This window comes from Coloeus monedula (genome assembly GCF_965178545.1).
Source record: "Coloeus monedula genome assembly, chromosome: 5".
Classification (NCBI taxonomy): Eukaryota; Metazoa; Chordata; class Aves; order Passeriformes; family Corvidae; genus Coloeus; species Coloeus monedula.
The window spans coordinates 66,542,439-66,567,029 of NC_138785.1; the positions used below are offsets into that span (position 1 = coordinate 66,542,439).

The 24,591-nt window shown below is 38.9% G+C and overlaps 2 protein-coding genes across 4 annotated transcripts in view; one reads left to right on the forward strand and one right to left on the reverse strand.

Annotated features, from left to right (window-relative positions):
* Positions 1 to 19,152, reverse strand: part of CFAP99 (cilia and flagella associated protein 99) — a gene marked incomplete at its 3' end in the record, with an annotated part of 55,296 nt that extends 36,144 nt beyond the window's left edge. Inside the window, exons 1-4 of the mRNA XM_082281520.1 lie at positions 19,098 to 19,152; positions 16,311 to 16,438; positions 5,177 to 5,321; positions 3,077 to 3,171 (exon numbers count right to left, since the gene is read on the reverse strand). Of these exons, the coding sequence (XP_082137646.1) occupies positions 3,077 to 3,171; positions 5,177 to 5,321; positions 16,311 to 16,430 (360 nt within the window). The 5' untranslated portion in view covers positions 16,431 to 16,438; positions 19,098 to 19,152. The remainder of the gene's footprint in view (positions 1 to 3,076; positions 3,172 to 5,176; positions 5,322 to 16,310; positions 16,439 to 19,097) is intronic.
* A 620-nt stretch (positions 19,153 to 19,772) lies between these two features.
* Positions 19,773 to 24,591, forward strand: part of ZFYVE28 (zinc finger FYVE-type containing 28) — a 149,214-nt gene continuing 144,395 nt past the window's right edge. For all 3 annotated transcript variants that reach the window (XR_014226393.1, XM_082281484.1, XM_082281483.1), the window contains exon 1: positions 19,773 to 20,033. Coding sequence is in view for 2 of the 3 variants with exons in the window: in XM_082281484.1 (XP_082137610.1) it covers positions 19,995 to 20,033 (39 nt within the window). In the remaining variant the exon portion in view is untranslated. The remainder of the gene's footprint in view (positions 20,034 to 24,591) is intronic.

Sequence of the window (24,591 nt, forward strand, 5' to 3'; positions counted from 1 at the left end):
GCTCTGTCTCCTTAGCAAAGTCACTGGTAGTCATTTTGGCAACAGCATTATTCTGCTTACTTCTCTGTCTTAAACATTCAAAAAGTTTCATGACTCACAGAGCATGATAACCAAGATTTATTTCCCTTCTGGAAGTGGTGGAATTACACCAGCAATGAATTGTACCCATGTTTATATTTTCATGTAGACTCTGGCTGTTGTAAGATAAGTGTGTATAATTAAAGACTGTTTTGTAATGCATTTTTACAGGTGGGCTGAATTAATACCTTACTTTTGAGAATTTGAACATAATATTCTTAATGCACTTTTACACGGTGAGATCGTACAGATGCCTAGAAAACAAATGAAAAATGGGAAATTTCCTCATCTCGTATTATCTTCACACCCATGCAGGCATTTGCAGAGTTGAAATGCTTATATTCACAATATAAGCTTTTGACTCTTGAGTTAAGGAAGTAACTTCAGGAAACAGCATGTTCTGTTTCTCCATACAGATCAGCCACTGCCTGGAAACATTATTGACCCAACCTGGACTGGTTTTACCCACCATCCACCATGAGGCTGATCTTGTCTTGCAATTCCCACCTCATCATAAAAGCTATACAATGCCCAGTCCTTATGTAGTGATATTCCTCCAAAGATTTCAGTTCCTTAGAACTGCTTTTAGAAGCAATCAAAACATGAAACAGAAACAACAGATTCTTAACTGCTAGAAAGAAAACACTATGTATTTTGTATTTTTTACAAGGCAATTCGGAAATTACAAAGCTGTTTACTTCAAGTTTTTATTTCAACAGTGTATTTTCTCTAACACACAAATCCTTAAATTTTAAAATAAATATGGAAGAATAGTATATAGAATGATAGAACACAAAAATAGATTTGAGCTAGCAAGGCATGGCTACTTTCTTAAAAGGATAATCACACTAAAGTTACAAGATTGTGTTTTATCCTATGGTTCTGTAATTATATCACCATAAAAATTTTTTGCATTTATTCTTAATATTACAGAATGACAGCTTGTGATTTTCTGTTCAAGCAGATGAACATGTGTAAGTGAGGTACCATTGTTATTCTGCCTAAATGAAAATATTTGAACGTTCTTCAGACGTAGAGAAACACTGTGACTTTGAGTTGAATGGAGTCCATCATACAGGTCTTTATGAGAAAGGTCTTAAATCTCACACAGGCCAACCTCATTCACTTGAAGACTATTCATTTGAATGAGGTTCATCTGCATGATGAAGAAAATTCCACTCAGATTGTGATGTGCTAAATTTATTTTTTAATTAAAGTAAATCTGTCCTAGGTAAATATATGTGAATATTTTGTCAGTGTCTTAACTAAACACAGACACAATAGTCATCAGGCAAAATCTAGAGGTCAACATCCTGATCCCAAATTTCTGATAACTTTTGTTGCTAGGGCTGCAGATCTGCCTCCTGCTGTTTTATCTCTGTTGCTGGGGGGACAAAATGCTGCTTCTAAATCCTCTGCTGCAGGTGCAATGATTTAATCTAGCATCACTTTGGAGACAAAGAAACTGTTCTAATGCAAGAGAAGAAAAACTAGGTGCCATGGTGCTGAGGATCTGGTAAGGTACTTAAGCAAACCAAGTTACACCTGCTACAATGATAGCAGGTGCACACCATTGGAATATGCAGCACTTCCCTATCAGAAAAGAGTTATTCCAGATAAGGAAGGAGACATTATCTAAACCAGAACATCAGGGCACTGATGCTTAAGCCATATAATGCTAGATGAATAGAATCAACAAGACATAACTGGCATGAAGTGAGAAAATTGTGTTGCTAGCTGAACGAGCTCAAGATGCATCCAATCCAGTAGCTCGTGTCTAAGATGTTTACCAAAGAAGGGGCTGGGAGAGCATTTTAGACAGAGTGATTTGTCTGTCTACCAGATTATGGTAATTCTTCCAGCCACTCCTCTGTTTTTTCCAACTGTTAATGAAATATATAATTTTTGTCTCTGAATGGAATTAATAATAAGCATTCCATAGTAAGTCCATCTAAAACCAGACAACCTAACCTACTCTCTCCCTATATACTGCAAAGTAACTCTACTCATTAAAGAGGCACTGCCATCCACATGAACATTCAAAGTAATCACTACAAGGATAAACCTTAGTCTTTTGAGTATTAATTATTAAAATTTGCCTATCTTTAATTCCATCTTTGTTATTCAGTGTATTTGGACTATTCTGTGAAACATCTGGATGATCAAACGTTACAGATGCTGTGTCATCAGTGATTTAATTTTTAGCCCATTTTCCTGAGAAAACAGAGCTTATGAGAAGGTATTGCTGCTCAGTTTATCTCTCTGCTCCTCTTTATAACATAGCTTTTAAGATAATTAGCACTTTCATTTTGAAAGAGAAGCAGAGGATATTTATATTTCTACAGTTATAATGAAAAATAGCAAACAAATAGTGGAGCAAACCCCAAATTCATTACTCCAGAAAAGGACAGGAAGGCAGAATTTTGTTGTCCCACTTTTTATTTGGCAGCAGTGGTTTGGTCAGTTGCATGCTGTACTGGGGCAATTGATACATACATAGCTCCAAGCCAGCCAGTGCTTTTAGGGAAGGAGAAAAAGTGATGGAAGCACAATAGGCTTGATAATGAAAGTGGCAGTGAGTTATTCAGGGGGAAGAAGAACACTAAACAGCAGGAACTGCAAGTTTCAATAGATTCACTGCATATAGAAAAAAATCTTCTGTCTAAAGTCAAAGAAAGACTGAGTAGAGGCAAGAGTGATTGTGCCATTTAGAGGGACAACTGTAAATGACAAACTATAAATTGTGTGATTATTCTAACTTCTCAAATTATATAAAATACATTTTAAATTGATCTTTGACTGAATATGAAAATCATGCTGTAAGTAAAGAAATTGAAGGGTTTTGTGGTAACAAAATACTAATTTAATTTCTGAATTTAAACAGAAAATAACACTCATTTCTCCATGTAAATTATTCTCAAAGTTAAGAAAACTCATCTGATTAATCACACACAATGAACAGATAATTCTTTAAAAAAAACTTTTGTACTTTGGTTACCTTTTGCATTTTTGCAGTGTCCAAAGATTTCACAATTCTGCTGAAGTGCTGAAGACCAATCTCTTCTAGTTGAAAAGTAGCTAGATAACAGATAACTATCAAAAGATACATACATTTAAAATGCAGCAGGCAGTTCTAATAAATCTATAACCTATACTCAACATACTCTAGGATTTAGACTGTTACCTTAATTTTAAACAATTTTGATAGTGAATTTTTCAACATACTCTGCTATTAATGTTTTTGGAGAGGACAGCTCTTACTCTTCTGTTACAAATTCATTGTTTATCATACATAACAACATTAGAGATAACAAAAAATTTAAACATAAAATTTAATATTTCTAGTATTTATTTTGCTTTTTTTCCAAGTGACCATTTTGCCTAAAATGTTGTGACCTTTGTTTTTATTCTGAATTGGAATAAAATCAAGTTTTACATGCACCCTCTATGGCTAGTACACAGTTCAATGATCTTAGAGGATTTATGATTCTATTCTATGATACAGGAAGAAGCACAGTCAGTACTGTGAAATTTTAGTAGACCTGTAGAGTTCATGGGCTCCTGTATCAGCTTGCATTTGTCCACACTCACTTTGATCAATCAAGCTTCACTTACAGTGCAGTGTTTTAGCTGTCACCAAACTGTAATGGTAAAATCAGTAAATTCTGACCAATGTGCTGCAGCCAACTCAGTGTATCTTTAGGCTTCAATCTGATGTGCTTTAGTACAGCAACGTATTTAAGCAGTCTTAGCAGAATATACATTTATCTCCTACAAGCTTTATTAAATTCAAATCTGCTCACACATAGCAACAGCCTTTATAAGCAGCTTTGATCATTTAAGTGTCATTGCAGCTTGGCAAAGGGAATCACAAGCAGCTTAAAAAAATGTAAGCCAATGACCTTAGACTTTCAACTTGTTGATAAAGGAAAATTTTCTGTGCCTACCCTCTGCCTGTGATTAATGGAGGCTTTTGAGTGGACCAGTCCTGACAATCCAATTATAGCAACACTCAGCTTAAAGGTATAATTTATGTGCCCCAGACAATGAAAAACATGGCACTGGAGAAATGAAGACAATGAAGCATTACCATTCAAAATAAACTCAATACACTAATAATTTCATCCTTGACAGTTTAGGTTCCCTTTTGTTTGTTGTTTGATTTAGATTTCTGTATTTTTTCAGATTGTGACAGAAGCAAGCAGAATTGCCATAAAATGTAGTAGCTTTTAAAACACAAAATGTAGACATATTTATATTCGATAAGTTTCTTTGTATTTTTTAACTGCTTTGAATTAAATTAACTTTTAAATATACCCACAAAGATTCAGAACTTATCTGACTTATAGAACCAGTGACGGGGTATTTGTGATTCCAACCTACTTAAGGACTTAATAAATTAACCTCAGCATGTGTATATTAAATAAATAGTGTAAAATATTTTTTAACTTAATTTTTCATGTACTTCTCAATACTTGAAATAACTTTGGGAGTAGTAACTACCCTAATTAACTAGCTCATACTATCATATATAGTTACATCATAACTGATTCTAACAAAGTAACTAATAAAATGAAAATAGCTGACTTCACTCCTGGAGACAGACAGAAGTCTACTTATGTCACTGTGATGGTCAGTAATGAAGAAACGCAGGTATGGATAGAGACAATTGTGTCTGCATACTGTGAGACGTGCTGAGGAACACAGCACACAGAGCTTTGCCACACAGTTTTGTATCTGAATGGCAGAGGTATTGGGTTGCATAGAGAATAAAAGGAAATCACTGAAGAACCTTTTTTAAACGGATAGTTAAGCTTCCAAGATGTTTCTTCCAGACATGGATGCTATTTTCCACCTGCGTTTTACCTGACTTTCTTAGGTAAAATTCCAGTTAACACCTGTAAGAGTTCAGACTAAATAACAATTTCAGGTTTTAGACTTCACATCATAAGGACATTGGAAAAAGTCCTGTACTTCACACTGCACTAGGCACAATGACAATGCTTCCAATGTAATATAATACCAAGACCTACACTAGTAAAATGATATTTTTTGAAGTTTTGTGGTAAACACATTTGGTATTGTAAAGACAACTTACCTAAATAGAGATTACGCTCAGAAATTGGGCAGTATCTCCCATCCTGAGCATAAAAAGCATTGACTACTACATCCAATATGGATTTATATTCTGTGCATCCTTCTAGTGTATCCAATACAAATTTTTCTTCTGTCACATTAAGAGTCTATAGAGATACAAAATTAATAATGATTAATGTATCCTGGAAAGAAAATGTTAGTTGTGTACAAAAAGTACAATCATTTTGAAGTAACTGGAAAACATAAACAATGAACAGCAGTGCCTTTGGTAGGGCTGCTGCCCTCCTAATGCTATCAAATAAGGGCAGTCCTAGCAAACTAATGGCCCTTGTTAAGTAAAATGTAACTTTCTCCAATGTTAAGTGTTCATTTTATCTGCTGACATATGCATTGAATTAAAAGACCTTGATGTGTGAATGTCAGCAGTTGATGCAAAGAAAATCTGAAGTCTCTGAGCTATGAGCAATGATTCACTTAGTCAACAGTATGAGAGAGTTTCAGTAAGAGTTTGGTGTTCTCTCAGGAAACCTCTTTTTTGTCAGTGAAGTCTATGCCACTTAGGGAGACTAAACTGAGGGGAGAAGCCAGACTGAGACTATGGAAAAGACTCTTACCGGCTACTGAAACCTAACTTTGGAGAATATGACTAATTTAAGCTAAACCTGTGAGCGCCAGGATTTTTTTTAATGCACACTGGTTCTTATCCTGTTATGCTCCTGGTCACTTGTAATGTTCATGCAGTATCCCAAGAGAACAGGAGAGTCAGATGCTCACTGTGTGCCTTTTGGGTCCTATCCCATAATCCCTTTAAAAAGTCTGAATGTTCCTCAACTTTACAGTTTCAAGCATAATAAATAACCTAGGAATATCTGCTACTATATGAGATAAACTTCTAGTATGAACCACCTTTAAACATTGCAATAAAATCTGAGGCCCAGAACAGTTTGTTATTACATGAATGAGATATGGCCAGCTGAGCTATGAGAAAATGACAAACAATAATGATCCTTCAATTTAAGGAGGTTAGACAAGAAGCCAAGAAAAAAGGCTAAGTGCATCTTCTGAAAACATGTAGTCCACATTTGATGTATGATCTCTCCCAGAGCTCTGAGGTGTGGGAACAACTGAACTGCAATAATATATCAGATGAGACATTCACCTTGCCCAGTAGGCTGTCTGCTACCCTCTTGATTGCTTTATTTCCCTAATGTGATTAATTTCTAGTTTATGGGTATTATTAGAGGCTGCTGGATGGAACTCTGTGAGTTTTCTGATGTGTGACAGTATACAGGGCTTTGAGATTGAGCAAATACAAGGCAAAACTTTAAAATTGCCATTCTAGTATTTAAATGTAAAAAATTATGCAGAAGAATTTGAAGTGTATTTTCTCAGGTTGTCATTCAGAGCAAGCATAAATTTTTTTCACTACTCCTGCTCAAAACCCAGGTTTCATTCCTTCTAATTTGTGCATTATCACCAGGAGAAATGAGGAAAAAGAATGAAAAAAATCTTAAAATATGCAAAAAAAAAAAAAAAAAAGAAAAAGGGAAATATGGACTCCATCTTGCTAAGCACTGAGGGTTTTTGTGAGGCACAAAGTTAATTCCAAATATACCTTTTATAGATGAAGATTTATGGAAGTTCTTTCATAAAACTAACAAAGAAAATCCATAAATGTAAGCCCCCACTGAATGATTAAATATATCTATATCTCATATTTGATATGAGATCTCTAAGAATTCACCACAAAAGGCAAAAGCAAACCTAAATAACTGAATGGCAAGGTGAGAGAGGATGTCATTCCAGTGAAAGCAGGATTGTGATGTTTTCAATCTAAAACAATTGCTCTCCTTGAGCAAATGGCATTGTTCATGGAGAAACTGCAGAACGTAGTAACTCTGGTAATAAACAGAAAGTCCGTCGTAAAACTGGCCAAGCCTCTTGGAAATAAGCCTAACAAAAACTCTCTCAACTATCTCTGCTAGAAAGCTAAAATTTCAGTTGTTTTCAAGATCTTTATTCGATTAGAATCTTTGTGTTCATATTCTGTGTACTTTGATACAAAGTGCTATGGCAAACCTGTGCTTTTCAAATGTAATTTGGAGAGGTGACCAAAAGTAGATAAACAGGTGAAAACAGAACACCATTTTTATGCCGTAGTCTCTATTGTATAGCAGATGATTTGTGCCCAAATCATCTGCTATACAATAGAGACTACGGCATAAAAATGTAATTGCCTGCCTACATTTACTCTACTTTTACTGCTCTGAGTTAACAAGTCAGTGAAAAGTGTTAGGATGAACACAGAAGTTCTTGATCTTGCTTACACCTTGAGCAAGAATGTACATAACCACTACATGGCCTTGAGACAAGCAACAGGGTGACAAGAAGTGCAGCCTGGGAACAGCTGTGCCTCACAACATCAGTACTGATTGGCAGTTCTGGGGACCACAGGCCAAAAGTCTTGTCATGAAACATAATCAGCCACAGAAGGTACTAATGTTCTGTTTCTACATGTACAAAACAAGAATAGTTGAGCAGCCTGCAGCTGTGTCACCACCTAAGGAAGTGATATCACTACTCAATCAACTAAACAAGACTGGGCAGGAGGAGCACTTGGATGGGAAATCCCAAAGGTGAGCTAGTTGTTGTTTAAGCCCTGCAGATAATCTAGTGAATCAAACCCGAGCCAGTGCTTTTAAACAGTTAGGATACTCTCTGCATAGAAAGTGCACTGTGTCCTCTACAAATTTAATCAAGGATATTTACAGTTTATCAGTATATCTGAAATAATAAAGGTTTTGGAAAAGTAACATGTTGGATAGGTGTAATTTCTAGCACTAATTCCTAAATGCATTCTTTCTGTGGGGCTTTGTGCTGCGCTTCATGTCAGTGAGATGTATTTCAGAGTGGGTCAAGTGATCCTGAAATGTTATGGTATGACAGATTGTATGTTTATATCACCTTTTGTATGATGTTTTCAAAACACTTTACTAGCATTTATTGTATTTAATGAGATTCCTTTTGGCTAATATAATTTTGTACATGCAGGAATTATGGCATGGAGCAAGTAAGAGATTTGCCCCAGGCAACACACTAATGCATTGGTACCAACAAGAATTAATAAACACTAATTTGTGAGCATTTATTCTGTCCATCAGAGCAACTTTTTACCTTTTCAAGTATACTTTAATCATATATTTCTCTGGAACAACTAGCAGTTAGCTAAGTTTGCAAGTATGTGTGAGCCCTTCAACATAAGGAAGGCCAGATTATTTTGGGTGAATGTAACACAGGTAGTGATCGTCTTCTGTTACATTGAATATTAAAAATATCAGAAGACAAAACAGATCTTGAACAGATACAAATATCTAACAGTGTTCTCTCTATGGCATTGAATTTCAGCTTTTTCTGATTATTAAGTCTTTAAGTTGTAAAAAAAATGATTCTGCCTGAATTTATCCTGAATGATCCCAGGGAAAAAAATGTGATTCTTGTCTAATTATGTGCTGATTGGTGTTACCTCCCCCTTTTGGGAAAACCCTAATACCTGTAGCCTGCTTCCATGGACAATTTTTCTTGCTCTCTGACTCACAGCTGTAGCTGGAAATCAGTCAAGTTTTCTCAAGGAGAGAAGAGACTGCGTAAGAAGGGCTTTGAACACAAACAACTTCCAACATGGGTTAGTACAAGAAATAGCATGAATTAAATGGAGAAATATCTGCAAAAGACAAGCTTTGCCACCGTGAGGGTATCTTAATAAGGTTGGTTACAGTGGGACCTGTTTGAAGGGGGCAGAGAGATCAAAAAAGGAGAGAAGGAAAAGCTCTTCTCTCTGGAGAGAAGAAAGGAAAGCTGTATCAACCATGCTCTGTTTGAGACTTCTCAGGCTAAGGATATAGTTTAGGTGAAACAAACATTTTAGAAAGAAGATAATATTTGATGAAAAGATAAAATAGCTTTCACCTCCTGAGAGAACTGTGCAATAGTGTGTAGTGAACTTGTCTTCTTCTAGGCAGAATGTGCACATTTTGAAGATACGGTCTGATTAGTTTAGAGTGCTACAGATATCAGTGCTAGTCCTCTCCAAGGGTCTAATCAAAATGCCGTGAAAATGAAAGAAAATATTCCTACTGACGTCACCAGGGTTTGAATCAGTCACCAGAACCCAGTCTTCTTTCTTTCTGAAGTCAGTGGGAAAAAACCCCTGGGATCTTTGGATATAAGTAGGAAAATATCCTGCTTCTACTATTCACAGTCTATGTCGCAGTCACAAGCTAGTGTTTTTCATCTTCAGCAGACAGTGCTGACCAATGCTGTACTAAGAGGTACAGTTAACATTATTTTCCCTTGTACTTAATATTAAATCCCAGAACACTACAGAAAACTCAGATTCCATCATTTCCTTAGAAAATCCTAATCTGCATTTATGTCAATAACTAATAATACAAATTATACTTCTATAATTTAATAGGATTTTTGTTCACCAAAGATATCATTCTTGCATTACATTGTCTTCACATTTAAAACTAAATCTATGACTTTTGACATTTGGGGATTTTACTCACAATTGAGTAAAATTAGTTGAGTGGGCATGTGTGAGACACAGCTGAACCAGCACAAATGAGAACTATGAAGAGTTGTGCCAAATCACACCATGTTCTTGTGAAATGGGAAGCTCATAAACAGGCTTATCTTGCTGTCAGCATGAGAAGGATAAAGGAGAACAGTGAATTGGGGTGGCAGTTCTGGTTTTACAGAAATAAGCTTTTCTGTAGCTGGGATGTATGTAGGAAGGTCAATATAATGGGTCTGATCCTGCAACTCTAATTGAAGCAGATGATTCCACTGAAAATAAAGTGAGTTATTTGCATAGAGAAAGGCACAAACATTGCATGATAACTCCTGTGTTAAAATCTGTCTCTTGTTATCATAGCAAAAGCTTGATTCTAACAGTCAAAAGGAAGAACAATACTCAGGATGCTTCAGTTAGGTAAAAAATGTAATCTTTTTTCAAAATGAACAGATGCAGTCCATTTCTAGAAATGGTCTGATGAAATGATATCCTTATGTACAACATGCACTGGATGAAAGATCACTTTGGATATAGATAAGTTTTGACAGATTTAAGTGAAGAATGGTTAATAAAAAGAAGGGGGTTTAGTACACAAGAATGAAGATATTATCTGGATGGCATCAGTCTGATAAAAGGAGTATTAAAAAGCATTTAGGAAGATAAACAAGGAGAAGTAATCTGGCCATTCAAATGAAGAACAACAGGAACAGATGTAAATTTGAATGTGGATATAAAATAATTTAAAGATCTGAGACAGACTTAGGAATTATTTTAAGTTAACGTGTTATTCAGGATAATTAAAATTGAATTCTGTTTTTATAGCAACAAGTCACAATATTGAAGCAAAAAAAATTAACTGGACTTACTTGATTTTAGGTGGTTTGAGGGAATAATATGATTCTTCGTGATTGAAGGTGAGGGCTTGTTTGTTGCAATTAGGAATCATCCATCATATGCTAATGAATCTATAGTTTTATTTATAGTTATTTATAGTTGTTATAGTGAAAAACAAGTCCAATATTATTTTATAAACATTGTAAATTACAATAAAATAAACATGAAGACTGTAAAAACTAAATTACGACTCAAAGTGTAGTTTTCTTCCTGGAAGAAAATAAAGTCTGATCATTCACTGAGAACAATAAAAAGAAATTCCTTTTATGATGTAAAGTTTACATGTAGCAGAAACAAAATGTATGGAGTTTAACACCTCTAGACTGATATTGATCATAACATTCTAATTAGAGGAAACTGTGTTATTCATCTCCCATTATTCAATAATTAAAAATCCTTCTCTATGTCATCTTTCTCTAAAAACAAGAGGCTAATAATGAGTGAATTTTCCTAACTCCACTTTTATACAGAAGTCTAAACTAGGAGTTGGAAGATAGGAACTGAGATTGGAACATGTCTTTCTTGCTTCCTGAGTGGCCTTGTAGAGATTATGCTCTCTCTTGACACCTTGGTTTTAAACACTGACAACTACCTGGCACTCAGCAGTTTGTTTATACATTTCCACCACACCAAAAAAACATTCTATACACACAGTGGTTCAGACAGACCTGAACTACTGTCACAGTAATAGTTTACCTTTCTTTAACATCACTTTCTTTTCCTTTAGCACTAATTTTCTGATCACCTATTTGTATATTGAAACACTGAGTGGTTGCAAACTGCAACAAGTGAAAAATGTATCCCAGTGGTTATTTGATGTGGGATCTGCTTTATCTACCTCAATTACAAAAATGCAGGGAAAGATGGGTGCTTTTTCAAAGCAGCACACAGGGATTAGAAGTGCAGCCATAGCTGCTGTAAATGGGCTGTGTAAAGCTAAATCCCACATACAGCTAGGAGAAACCATACCTCTGGAGAGCAGTATGTAATGCCATCATTTCCTACAAATAAAGATGGCAGACCACTTATCTCATGTACCCCAAGGTACGTACAGGGTAATGCGTCTGACTTTGGGCAGTCCCTCTGGAATATACTCGGAAGCAGACTGTGCAGCCAAATGTTTTTCAAGGGGATTTCTGTCTAAAAGCTTGAAACAAGATTTCCTACACTGAGAGAATATGCTCAGGTCGAACACTGATATTTGAATAAAATTATAAAGATGCATTAAGGAGTTAAAATAATAATCAAGAGATTGATTCTGTTTCTGCTGAAGTTACTGGATAACCTCCCATGTTATCTGAGAGGAACAAATTGAGAGCGGCTCACATGGTGTCATACATGTAACTGATTTTTGACAGGAAGTTGTCAAATTTTCAGGTTTTTACCTAACAATTTGGAAATATTAAGTAGTTTCAAACCAAATGCAGGAAAAGAGCTTGGGATGTATTTTCAAAGCGGCATACAGAGGTCAGCAGTCACAGCAGAGGTCAACAAATTTTGGCTTCTGGTTTTCTTAAGAAAATCCATGCACATTTTGCCAAATGAAAAATAGCCATTTGCATGTATTTTGTGTGAATTTAAACTGTAGCAGTAAGCTCCATTCTGTTTGCCCTTGCCATGCCCAGCCCAGGGCAAGCAGAGCTTTCACTACAATACGGGGTGAGCCTGGGACAAGCCATGCTGGGTCAGTCTGGGAGCTCGAACTGATACAAGAGAGCCTGTCTCATCTTTTCTTCTCTGTGGCATCTGCCTCTTGTAGGCTTCAGTTTGAAGAGAGAGAGAGATTTCTCATTTGATTTAGATACAGTAGAGATTGGAACTGAATGTGCAAGAACTTTGAGGTGAGCAGAACGAGACCAAAGAGGTGAGTGGGACTTGCTGCACAGTGACAATAGTAATGGAATCAACCACTTGAAGAGATGGAACTGGGACAGGTTAAATAAAGAGACCCGGGCAAGTAAATTTGAGGGCAAGAAAAAGGACAGAGATAGAAAGATGAGCATAGAACAGAACTCAGTTTATCTTTCTTTGCCATCCATCCAATATTTGGCTACCAGAGTATTCCAAACCTCTACTGTACAGCCATTGTGTACTCTCAACATGAAAAAAATTCTACGCAGCCTTTATGAAATACCAAAATATACTATTTCACATAATCACGTATTTTGACTTTTGTTTTAATTATTTATGTAACCTTATGTGCATCTAGAAATTAAAAATAAAATCTTGCTGAAGATTGACTATGCTCTGAACTATGTCATTTTTGCAGTAGCACAGTGAAACCAAAAGAAACCTGTCAGATTTTGACCAGAATATTCAACAATGACTGATTGTATACTTAGTAAAAGATCTAATATGGAAATCTATGAATTACTTCTTACCATCATTTGCAAAGCAAGTATATTTTCAACCTGATGGCTTCAACCCGATCTATTTCATGCTGCTTTTTTTTTTTTATACATTCATATTGCAAAGCCCTTCATTTAAAAATGAAATTGTTTGCCCACTTCCACTTCTTTTCCTGTGCCTCGGTTCACCAGCTATTTTTACTGCTTTAATTTGCAAGGATTCCCACAAGAATGGTCTTATGCCACTCATAAACGGCTGACAGGGATATTTGGATCAAGAGAGATTGCACCTTCCAGACTCCCTCCCACAGGACTGCATCCAACTTCCTTTCATAACATATTCCCATTTATCATGTACACAAATAAGAACCCTTTATAAACTTCAGTCTAGGATGCTGGCCTCTCTCTGTGACACTTCCTTGTCGTTGTTGTCAGTTTAATTTCAATAATGCAAAGACAAAACTTCAGCACTCTCATGCTACTTCTTTCCTCAATTATTGGTTCTATTGCCACCCTGCCTGTCTGTCAAGCCCATAACTCCAGAGGTCATTTTTCATGCAGATTACTCTCCAGGATAACATCACCGGTTTATGTGCACATTTTCGCTCCTTTTGAACAAAATGTTTCAAATAGTATTTTGCTATCACTTCATAGCTAAAAAATCTAAGGTAGTGTCTCAGAATTTTATACTTTATTGAAATAAGTGTCTCTTTTGTGGGTTTAACTAATCCCATTTTAGTAAATCAACCATCTGGAATGCTACTGTTGAGTTCATCCTGCTAGTCCATTGATTTGACCCACTTACTCCACCTACCATCTCAGTTGATTCTAGCACATAAAACTGAAGCTGCCTGTCAAGATGCTTCACAACTCAGTTCCATTCTGCCTTTAATTTCTTACTCTTTACTGATGCCTTCCCCATTCCTGATCAGCCAAGGAAGCCCATCGTCTCATTTCCTTTATTAGATTTCCAAAGAAGTAATTTTGTTTAATTTCAATCAGTTCCTACATATACTTATATTGCTCTTAAAATCTACTTAATTCTGACAGAGGTTTTGCTCTGCAAAGTGTCTTTGGCTCCTTGCAGTTCAGATGACCATGTGTGGCTGTCAGAGGTACTTATTTTGAGGATGTGGCACTTGACAAGACTGGCATCACAGTGGCTCCTGCAGCCCTACTGGGGTGCTGAACTCTCTTGAACGTGTTCTGGAATGACTTGTATGTACTGTGTTTTTATTTTGAGGGAAATAATATAGCCCAAAATTGTTGGTTTCACCAGGAACATCCCCAGTCAGGTGAACAATAGGCTAAGGAGGATATTTTATGGATGTCATCAACAAGTTATGAAAGAACTAAACAAGACACCTCAGATATCACATTAGAAGACATAAAGACTCTAAACTATCCAAATACAATAAAGATACACATTAGGAATTAAACATACAGTGTTAACAATGACTGGAATCTGACTGAACTTTAAGGGGATGGAAAACTATTAACCAATTAAAAGAGTTTCATAGAACAGAAGATAGTAATATGTGATATACTGCATACCTAAGTCAGAACATAAATAAATATAGAGCTGTGTCTTGTAATGACTTAGATTTGGTCTCTTAGAATCTGACTCTCCTGATTTTTCCCTGTCAGTAGACAACATGAGGTTTGCTATTTGTCGTGTTGCTGTCATGAGACAAACAGGCATGAATCTAGTCTGTGATTTAGAACCAGGGTGTTAATCAGGATACAAACTGAAGAAGTTTCTGCATGGGTTAGTTAATATTGGCTAATTGGTAAGTGACCAAGCCTGGAAATCATGTGTACAAAAATGCTGCAATATTTTTAGGATCATATGCCTCTTAAGAAACAGAAAAGAAAGAAGTTCATTTTTCATGATGAATTTTAATCACCCATTGGGTACTGAAACAAAACTGAATTTTATATAAACATAGATCATACTTTTTACTTTCTTTGATAAATCCTATGTAGTAAGTGACCTGAAAGTAGCCCAGAGAAAGATTTTGGCCTTTGGCCTCAGCTATCCTTCCTGTCCTTCCCCTTCTGAAAGGGTTTATTATGAAACCTCAGTTTCATATTTCTCTAATGGAGTTACTGCTTCTTTTTTCTTTGTATCACCTTTCCTGGGCTGAGAAGAACAATGATCTGAAGACTCATTTTAATAGGTATTTATTTTGGCAGCAGTGGTAGCTGAATTTACCTGCTCTCTGCCCAGTGAAAAAGGATTATTTTGAAACTGGATCAGTCCCTCGATGTAGTTCTGAATCTGAATACACAAAGAGTTATGCCAGTACTACAAGGCAGGAGGGCAGGGATGGAAAATAGGGGTCTGAGTGGCAACTGTTTCAGAAGGCAAGCACCCAGGGAATGGGTGTGGAGCCACTGCTCAGGCCCTGGCTTTTATATCACACCTCCATAGTGTGAAAAAGAAAGATTTTATATTCTTGTAGTCATTTGTATTTATGCAAAATCAATACAAAAGACTATCTAACTGGAATAGCAGTGGTTTATACCTTATTGTCAGAGCTGGAAATGAGCACTGGAGCTACATGGCAGTGTGGAATCAGGCCTCCAACAATGCCATTTGATAACACATGGCACACAATAGCAATCTAAACAATATTACTGTCTTCCCTTAGTGATTTGCTAAAGCTGATTCAATGCACTAGCTGCCTCAGCACAAGTCAGGGTGACACTGAGGACAAAGAGATGGGAAGAGATGACAGACTACGGTCAGGAAAGGATAGGAACTGCTTCAGCCAGAACAGATACAAAATGGCAAATCATGGTCTGGTTACTTGCATTATTAAATTAGAATCCCGAGGCTGATTTATTGTCACTGTCCTATGCCCCTGTTCTGGTGGTCACTTATGTCCTCAATGCAAGAATACCTGACCCTGTGACTCAGCTTCTGAACTGCATTTGTACATATAAATGGGTGGTGCTGCCACCATTGGAAGGAAGAAAGGAATAAGAAACTACAAAACAGCTTAGTCAGAAGTGGGACAGAAGTTTTCCCTATCACTACCTGATCCATATTAGAAGGTTGTTGCTTTCCTTTTTTTTTTTTTTTTTTTTTTTTAATTGTTGCTATCCAAGCAGTTTCTCAACCCCTCTGATCTTTACTGCCTTGTTTTCTGGTGATAACCTTAAGAAATTTGGACTTTACTCATGAACGAAAAATGTTACTGTAAGAGTAATCAATGAAAGGTAAAACAACATGTTAGAAAATAGATACCATTACATTTAAAATCACATAATAACAAAGTAAACTGTGTAAGATGAACTGAAACTTAATATACCTGCAACATCATAGCTGATTCATTCAAGAACTCCTCCATGCTCTGATTTTCAGGGTTAAACTTGTTAAGCTGTTGCACTATTAGTGAAATAAGTTCTCTATGGCTGACCATCTTCACCATGGAGAATCCTATAAATATAGAAAATCATTACTTTTTCATGCCTCCTTCAGTTGTGGCATAATGCATGGTGATAAGCTCATATAGAAGTTACACTGCAGTAATGTAGAAGAGAACATTTAGGTCAGGCTTTCAAGATCACAGTCAGAACAGCTGACAGGAGAAATGAACACACAGTACAAACATAAAAAAAATAGAAGACATAGTTACATATTGTAAATATCTCAAAATACCTTAAGGATAAATGGTTACTGCACCAGGTTATTTGACAAAATATAATTAAAGATAATACAGAGAAAAACATGGATTTTTGCCTGTGTGCATACAGGTCCTATTTAACACACTGCCCTTCCCAGTGAAATGCAACAGAAAGCAAAATTTTAGTCTTAAATCTCATCACATGTTGCTGTCAACAGCCTGTTTTTCAAAAGCAACAAAAGAATAGGAACAGAGAGGAATTATAAGGAAGCAGTGACCGTTGGTCAGCAGGCTGGGCCGTGATCACAGCACTTCAGTGGGCTGGGCCACTGCCAAGGTTTCTGGAGGCACAGCAGTTGAATTCTTGTTATGTTTGATGCTTTGCTTGTGAAATGACTGGATTTTGTCCATCTCAAATGATGTCTTACCCATATGTCTGAGAATGTGTAGGACTGGTTACCTCGATTTTAATGTTCAGATGACAAGAACTATAATACATTTGTTCCTACACATGCACATGTTGTTGTGTATGAAAGACCAATGACAGCAATTATCAGGCCTAAAAGACATTAATCTGGTTTACCAGTGGGAAAAAAATGAGCACAAAAGTAACTTTCCATGGTGAAAATAAAAATGTATTTTTGAAAATAGTTCTTGTATTTTAAATATCATCATATTTTGATGTCAGAAAAGAATCTTTGATCAAGATGATTCATTCCCACTGTGGTAAACATAATTCATTTCTTGCTTTAAAATATTATCATAACATTTCCAGACACAATGGTATTGTACTCTGCCTTTCAGCACTATCTTACTCAATAATAATTGCCTAAATAGCACTTTTCATTACTAATCTCAAGGCACTGAAAAAGGTGTTTGTCTGTGATTATGTTCAATTTAGCCTTTTAGGTACCTGTTATGATCAAGAAAAAATGTCCAAATAAAAAAAAAAGGTTCAGCAAAACAGGGTTGGATCATGACAAGGGATGACAAACACAGAAAGAGGAACTACTGTGCAGGGGAATCACTGTTACTCTGCTCCTTTGAGAATCATTTGTTTCTCAAGTAAGAACTTGCCAAGGTTCTTACAAGGGATTTTGGATGAGCCAGAGAGAAATATCTCTGTACTTCAAGCTGAATCATAATTCAGGCTCCAACACCTCTACCAGTAACAAATGCTTTTTCTTCTGGCATAGCAGTAAGAAATTTGAGCTCTCATGCTCTGATATTCACCCCTCCCCACAAATAACAATAATTAAACCCAAAAACTGGAATGTGAAAACTAAGATGTATAGTAATGCCTTCAGATCTCTGGACACACACAGGTTCTTAACAGAAAGAACCCCACTTCTAATTAAAGAAGCTGCTATTATTATTGCCAATGTTTTAAAACATACACATCAGGAATAAAATGTTTTTGGTATGTTATGCACCTAATTTCCACACAGTTGGTTAGAAAAATACTCTAATTACTATGTACAAAAATGATAAAAATTTATACTGTGTATAAAATGGTAGAAATTTTCTTCCATTATCAGCTGTAGATTTCAGTTAAAGGAGGTGAGAACCTGACTTAACCTTATTTTAGAGTGGAGCCCGGAGATATTTTGAAAGCAATTACATAGGATAAGACTGGCCACAGTTGTAGGCATTGGTTTCAATGACCTGAAAGGTTCTTTCAGGTTTTACATCTGCTCCTATGTTCCTGGCCTAGAAAGACTGAGATTGAATTTCCTCTGATGAAAGGTGTCATAATTAAAAACAGCTGAACTAAACCTCCCTTCAATATTCAGACAGATCAGATGGAAAATGTTCACTTTGAGGATCCTAATTTTAATTTTCATATATTTCAATGTTTTGCATACCTACTGCAACTGTTTTCCTTAACATAACATGGTATTTTTTATCTATTATCTTGTATAACTTTACAATTAAATACATATTGTACAAAACCTTCTGCAAATACGTTTTGTTATATTTATGAGGTGGGCTAGCAAATGGACACCAAGGCTGGCTACTTGCCCAGAATTTCAGGGAGCAAAGCCCAGCAACCCTGTTCACTGCGTAACGCAGGCCCCTTGATCTTTTCTATTGTACTTATAAAGACCTAATAAATATGAACACTGAAAGAGGGTAGATTTAGGTTAGGTATTAAGGAGAAATTCTTCCCCGTGAGGGTGGTGAAGCACTGGCACAGGATGGCCAGAGAATTTGTGGATGCCCCATCCCTGACAGTGTTCGAGGCCAGGTTGGATGGGGCTCTGAGCACCCTGGTTTAGTGGAAGGTGTCCCTGCCCATGGCAGGGGGTTGGAAATAGATGAACTTTAAGGTTCCTTTCAACCCAAACCATTCTGTGATTCTGTGGTTATATGAAAATAAAGGAGCGAAGGAGTCACGAGCCTGGCCAGGGCACCGGCCACTTTCACACATCGCGAATTGCACCCGGCTTTCTTTCCGGAGGTGTCACGTACGGCCACATCTGCCTTGCACCGCCGCTCCGGTTCCTGTCCCCGGCTGTTCCCGGCGCTCCCGATCCCGCTCCCAGTTGCCCCCTCCGAGCGCGTGCCGTCCGTATCCCGGCGCGGTCTCTCCTGCCGGACGGACCCCGCGCGCGCCGTTGCCAACGGGCGCGGGGGCTGCTGGGAGCTGTAGTCCTTTCGCGAGCCCTCCTCAGTGTAGCGAAACGGCGCGACTGGGTGCGCGGAACTACACGATCAGGGAAACAAGATGGCGGCGGTTGTTTGCCGCCGTTGCCAAGGAACTCGTTCCGCGCCTCCCCGGTGATTCCGCTCACGGGCAGCCAGCGGTGGGTGACCCACCGGTTGCCGGGGAGCGGCAGCGCTGGCGGGCGCAGGCAGGGCCTGCGATCCCAGAGCGGACGCGAGCAGAGCGTCCTGCGAGAAAACTACAACTCCCGGCATCCACTGCAACAAGGCGGTCGCCGAGGCGTGGCCTGCGCGGTACGCAGTCTCCCCGCCCCCTTCGCGTGTTACGCAAATGAGCAGCCGGGTGGGCGGGGCTACGGCGAGGGCCCGCCCCGGCCCGCCACCCGATTGGGTGGGGAGGGGAGGGCGCGGGGGAGGTGTCGCGCATGCGCGCTGGGGTGGCGCTGCCGCCGGCCGCGCAATGTTTTGGGGGCGGTCGGGGCGGCGCGGAGCGCGCGGAGCCGCCGGACGGTCCCTGCGCTGACGGGAGCGCCCGGCGGCCGCTCCGCGGAAGGAGGCGGCGGCGGCGGAGCGGGAGGAGAACACAACTCAGAGAAGCCTCCCGGCGAGGGGCACGGGTTGCTCCTGTCCTCTGAGCGGCGCGGGTGAGGAGCCGGCAGCCCCCGTGGCAGCGGCGGCAGCGGTGTGTCAGCGGCCGCGGTGATGATGAACAGGTTCAGAAAGTGGCTGTACAAACCCAAGGCAAGTTGCGAGGAGCTGCCGCTGCCCGGCACCGCTCCCCGGGGTCACCCTCACCCCGCGGATGGAAGTCGGGACGGAGGTCCCGGCGGATCCCGGCGCGCAGCCGCGGGTCGCTCCGCGCCGGTCCCGCGGCCGGGAGGTGCCGTGTGGGGCGAGCGGAGCCCGCGGGCGCTCGCGCGGCTCCCGGCGGCGCGGTCGGAGCGGGGCTGCGGGAGCGGCTCCGGCGGCGCGGAGCGCGTCGCCCGCTGCGGCGGGGGATGACAAAGCAGAGCGGGAGCCGCGGGGCTGCTCCGACCCGGGGGAGCGCGGCCCGGGGCGGGCTCGGGGCTCTACCCGGCACCGCGGAGCCCGCGGAGAGGCGGCGGAGCTGGCGGCTGTGCCCAGCCCGTGCCCGGGCAGCGCTCCTGGGTGCGCTGCGGGCTGCGCGGAGCCCGGACCTGGGGAGATGTTCGGGCGCTCCCTTTGAGCTGCTAACGCTGTGTGTGTGCACCTGGGAACTTTATAAGTTAGGAGGTTTATTGGAAGGTGCTCTGTACGTATGAATCTTGTGCCCTTCTCGCTTTGAAATTCTTGGAAGGAATCCAAGAATCGCGGTTTGCTTTGCAATGAAATTATCATCCTCTGGCACGAGTTAAGTAACAACTGTCTGGAGAGTGATCTTGTCTCGCATGTGATGTTGGGATTGTAAATCAAGGACATTACTGGTTTTGAACATCTACAGCATCTTCTTCTTGTCCAGACATCGCATCAGTCAGTATAGTTATTCCCTTTCTGAAGTATTTGATTTAATTTTGGTTCCTGTTGGTCACTATCACCCATTTTTTCCTATGCTTTACTATCAGTAATAGTGTTGAGTCTCAGTTTGTAAACCTTCCATGTACTCAGTTCTTTTGGCTGAATTATGGCCAGTGTGTTGCAGTTAAAAAAAAAAAAAAAAAGCCGAGGTGATGCTGCAAAATAAAAGCTCATATTATGCTGGCTTTATGGATTTTACACATAGTCATAACACTTCAGTACTTCTGAAGAACAGGTACTTGTCAGATATGGCTGCTAATAGCTGCAAGGGAGATAATGTAGAGATTTAGTAACTGAAAATACAGTAAGAAGCTAGAGGTAACTTTCATGAAATGTTATTTGTATATGTTTTATGCAAGGGAAAAACTAAGAGGAGTTAATGAACAAAAAGAAATACTGGTAATCTTAAATGCAAAAGAAATCATTGTGAATATAGCTTTTGTTAGGTTTTTTAACCTAAATTCATTAGATGTCACATTGTTTTCTTTCTAATGGAGATTTAATCTTTTTGTGATAAAATTTTTTTTTAATATAATATCTCTTTGTTGTATGGTGTGTATTTGGCATTCAGGGGCTGTATCAAATAAGGTATACTTAAAGTTTAGTGGGACTTCTCTGTGCTGGAGGAACTTTTCAAGCCTGTTGCATGACACTGGACCTCATAAATCAGGAACACCAATTGCTGTTAGTTTAAAACCAGTACCACTGCATTGTGTTGTATATTTATACCTTCTTTGCCTACAGTTTTTCTTAGTTTCAGTAGCTTACAATATCACTTCTGTTCTGGTATTCAGAATGGGTTGCTGGTGAATTTTAAGAGCTTCAGAAAAAGGCATTTTTCCTGGTGTGCCTGTTGAATGGGTGTGGATTGTGTCATTCAATACACAAAAGTTTAAATAGCACTTCTTTTATAGAAGGTGAGACAGAGGATCTCACATACAGGGACTGTACCTTTCCTGGTTGTACTACTTGCTTTCCTATTGCAAGGAATTTGCAAGGATTCCTTCCCATATGGTCAATGGGTTCCAGGGTCTGTTTTGAATATAGTGCATTTTGAAGATGACTTTCCTGAATATTTATTCTGGTAGGGGTTCTCAGTACTCAGGACTTACGTTACTTACTTAAAACCCTCTGTTAGGTACTATGGGTGCTAGATGCATTTTATCCGTTAGGTTTTGCTACTCCCAGTGATGGGGAATGCTGCTTCTGAAGTATTCTGGGTCCTACTGCCATGTAACCGGACTTCTGCATGGCAGCAGATTTTGATACCACTGGATGGTTGGCCTAGAGCTTTGGTGGCCATTTAGAGGTACTTTTGAAGGTGAGGGGTGGGATGACATCAGAGTGCAGCAAATTCACAGTACAGCCTGCTCAGAAACCTGAATATATGGTTTAGCTTAATCCTAGGGGAACTATTTCATAATTCATCCCTGAAAAAACACAGCCCCAAAATATGTAAATTAATTCAGTTTAATCTTTTAAAATGGTGGAGACAAGGAAATTGAATAGAACAGAGTGCATAACAAGGTGGAATCACAAAACTCTTAGGATAATCATCAGTTACTGCAAGATGCAGGGCCTGCATCGATGCGAGGATATTTACTTGGTAACTGCTGCATCTGTTTGAACATACCAAGAATGGGAGAGAAAATGTGGGTGTAGGAAGTGGAAAGTCTTGACTAATGTTGCGAGCATGTCACGAGAACAGCACGACTTCCCTAGATCCTTGTTCAGTCAGTGTTCTTCCTGTCCAGCTCTGTTCCTCAGGTATGCTGATATGCCAGATTTTAATGAACTGGATCAAATACCAGTGGTAGAGGTAACCAGAGAATGAAATAAATAGCAGTGACGTGATCTGTAGAGCTGCTAGGAGGCAGACTTTTAACTGATGTATTGGAGACAGAGCAGAGACAAGATTTTGTTTCCAGCCTTCTGTGCCACATCGATTGTTGTTTAATTTTTAAAATGTTGTCTGTAATATGTGTTTTGCTTTTGGGGACTGTGGAGTCAATGCATTTTTAAGTGTTTGGAGGGAAGCTGGTGTTTGCTTTTGAACACTTTCACAGAGGGGTGATTTGAAGCAGTAGTGTTGTTGAATTGCAGCACATTGACCTCCTCAGGACACTGCAGGCTTGCCAGGCACTGCCACCTTCCTGAGACAAAAGAATGATCTCTTCTAAATCAATATACTTACCTGTTAACACAGGCAATGTTCCTTGCCACTTCAGGGAATTTCTTGTCTTGTACCATCTGCTGCTGGAGTATTCCACAGGTGTCCGGTCAGAATCTGCTCCCAGGCAGATCTGAGCGTCCAGCAAAAATACGGAACTGGACTGGTTTGCAGTGTTTTGAAATGCATTTGATATCCAAAGAATTCAGGATAATTTCGGTGAATGCTGCTGCTTATATCTGGAGACTAGCTTGAAAAATGCGTGGGTAACTAGCTCACAGGGGTACCAGCTTTAAATTGAGCACATGTTTATTGGTATTTTGAAAGAGCTGTTTTGTGTATGATGGGGAAAAAAAAGTCTGTCTCTAACCACAACTTGAATATGTTTTTAATCTGTTTATCATAGCAGACTGAAACACCTTCAGTCTGTGTTTATTTTTCATATTTTTATTTTAAAAAATATTGCTGGTTTTGTGTTTATATCTCTGATTTTTTTTTTTGCTCCTAGTTTCTTTGACATAGAAAATATGAACTTCTTGCAGTTAAGGTTGAAGAATTTTTTATGTTCTTGTAATTCAGTCAAAATTCATAGTCTTTGGTAGTAAAGGTATTGCTTTGTGAATGCCTTGCCACAGTTAAAGGATGCTCACAAAGTATGCATAAAGTCTGGAGGTTTTGTAGGTGTGCTTTTTAACACCCCTCTCCTCTAAGACTGACTGAAGTGCAGCTGTACCCTTAGTGCCTGTTTTATTTAAAAGGCTGTTTAACTCCCATGGGGATGTGAAGGTGGATTTACGGAAATGGCCCCAACTTGTAGCTGGGAGTGAACACTTACTGACAAGTGGGTGCTCAGCGCAGCTCTCTCACACCCTTCAGAGGCTGTGCATCTTCTCCCCCTGGAGTGCTTGAGATGCTGAGAATTGTAGTTACTTTCTTCTTGTGTGTTCGTTCTGAAATACTGTTCATTGGTTCTTAAATCTGATAATTACTTTCTGCAGCTGGATTAGCAGATACATCTTCAAGATGTTCTTTTTGCCTGTTAATGTGTGTGTCTGCAGTGGTGCTCTGTGATCAGAAATAGCATTTAGGGATAAGTGGAATGGCAGGTAGTTGGAGAAGACTTGTTTCTGTGTTTGTGCTTAGTGCCTTTTTCTTTTTAAAGGATCTTTTTAGCTATATTTCTATGAAAGTAAGCCATAGGTAGTAATAACTGTTGCTAATAATATTTGTTACAGGACTGTAACAGCAGATAGGTATGTGAATTTAAAGATGGCTTAATAGATAGTTAAAGGGTATCTTGGAACAAGATTTCAAGCAAGTAAGATGAAGAGAGTATGCCTAGCAAATGTAGAGCAATCACCTAAAGTAGAAAAGTGAGAGCCAGTGGCAAAACTCAAAAATAGCCGAATAACTTCTAGGAGGTTCTGTATTACTTTGCAAAAGGAGAAGTGTTAAAAAAAAAAAAAAAAAAAAAAAAAGGAAAAAAAAAACTCCTAGGTGAATGTCGAACATCAAAAACTTCACATAGAGTAATCTTTCTCAGCAGGGTTGTCAGGGTTGCTTAGTGGCAGAGCTGACTCCAAAAAGTAAAAA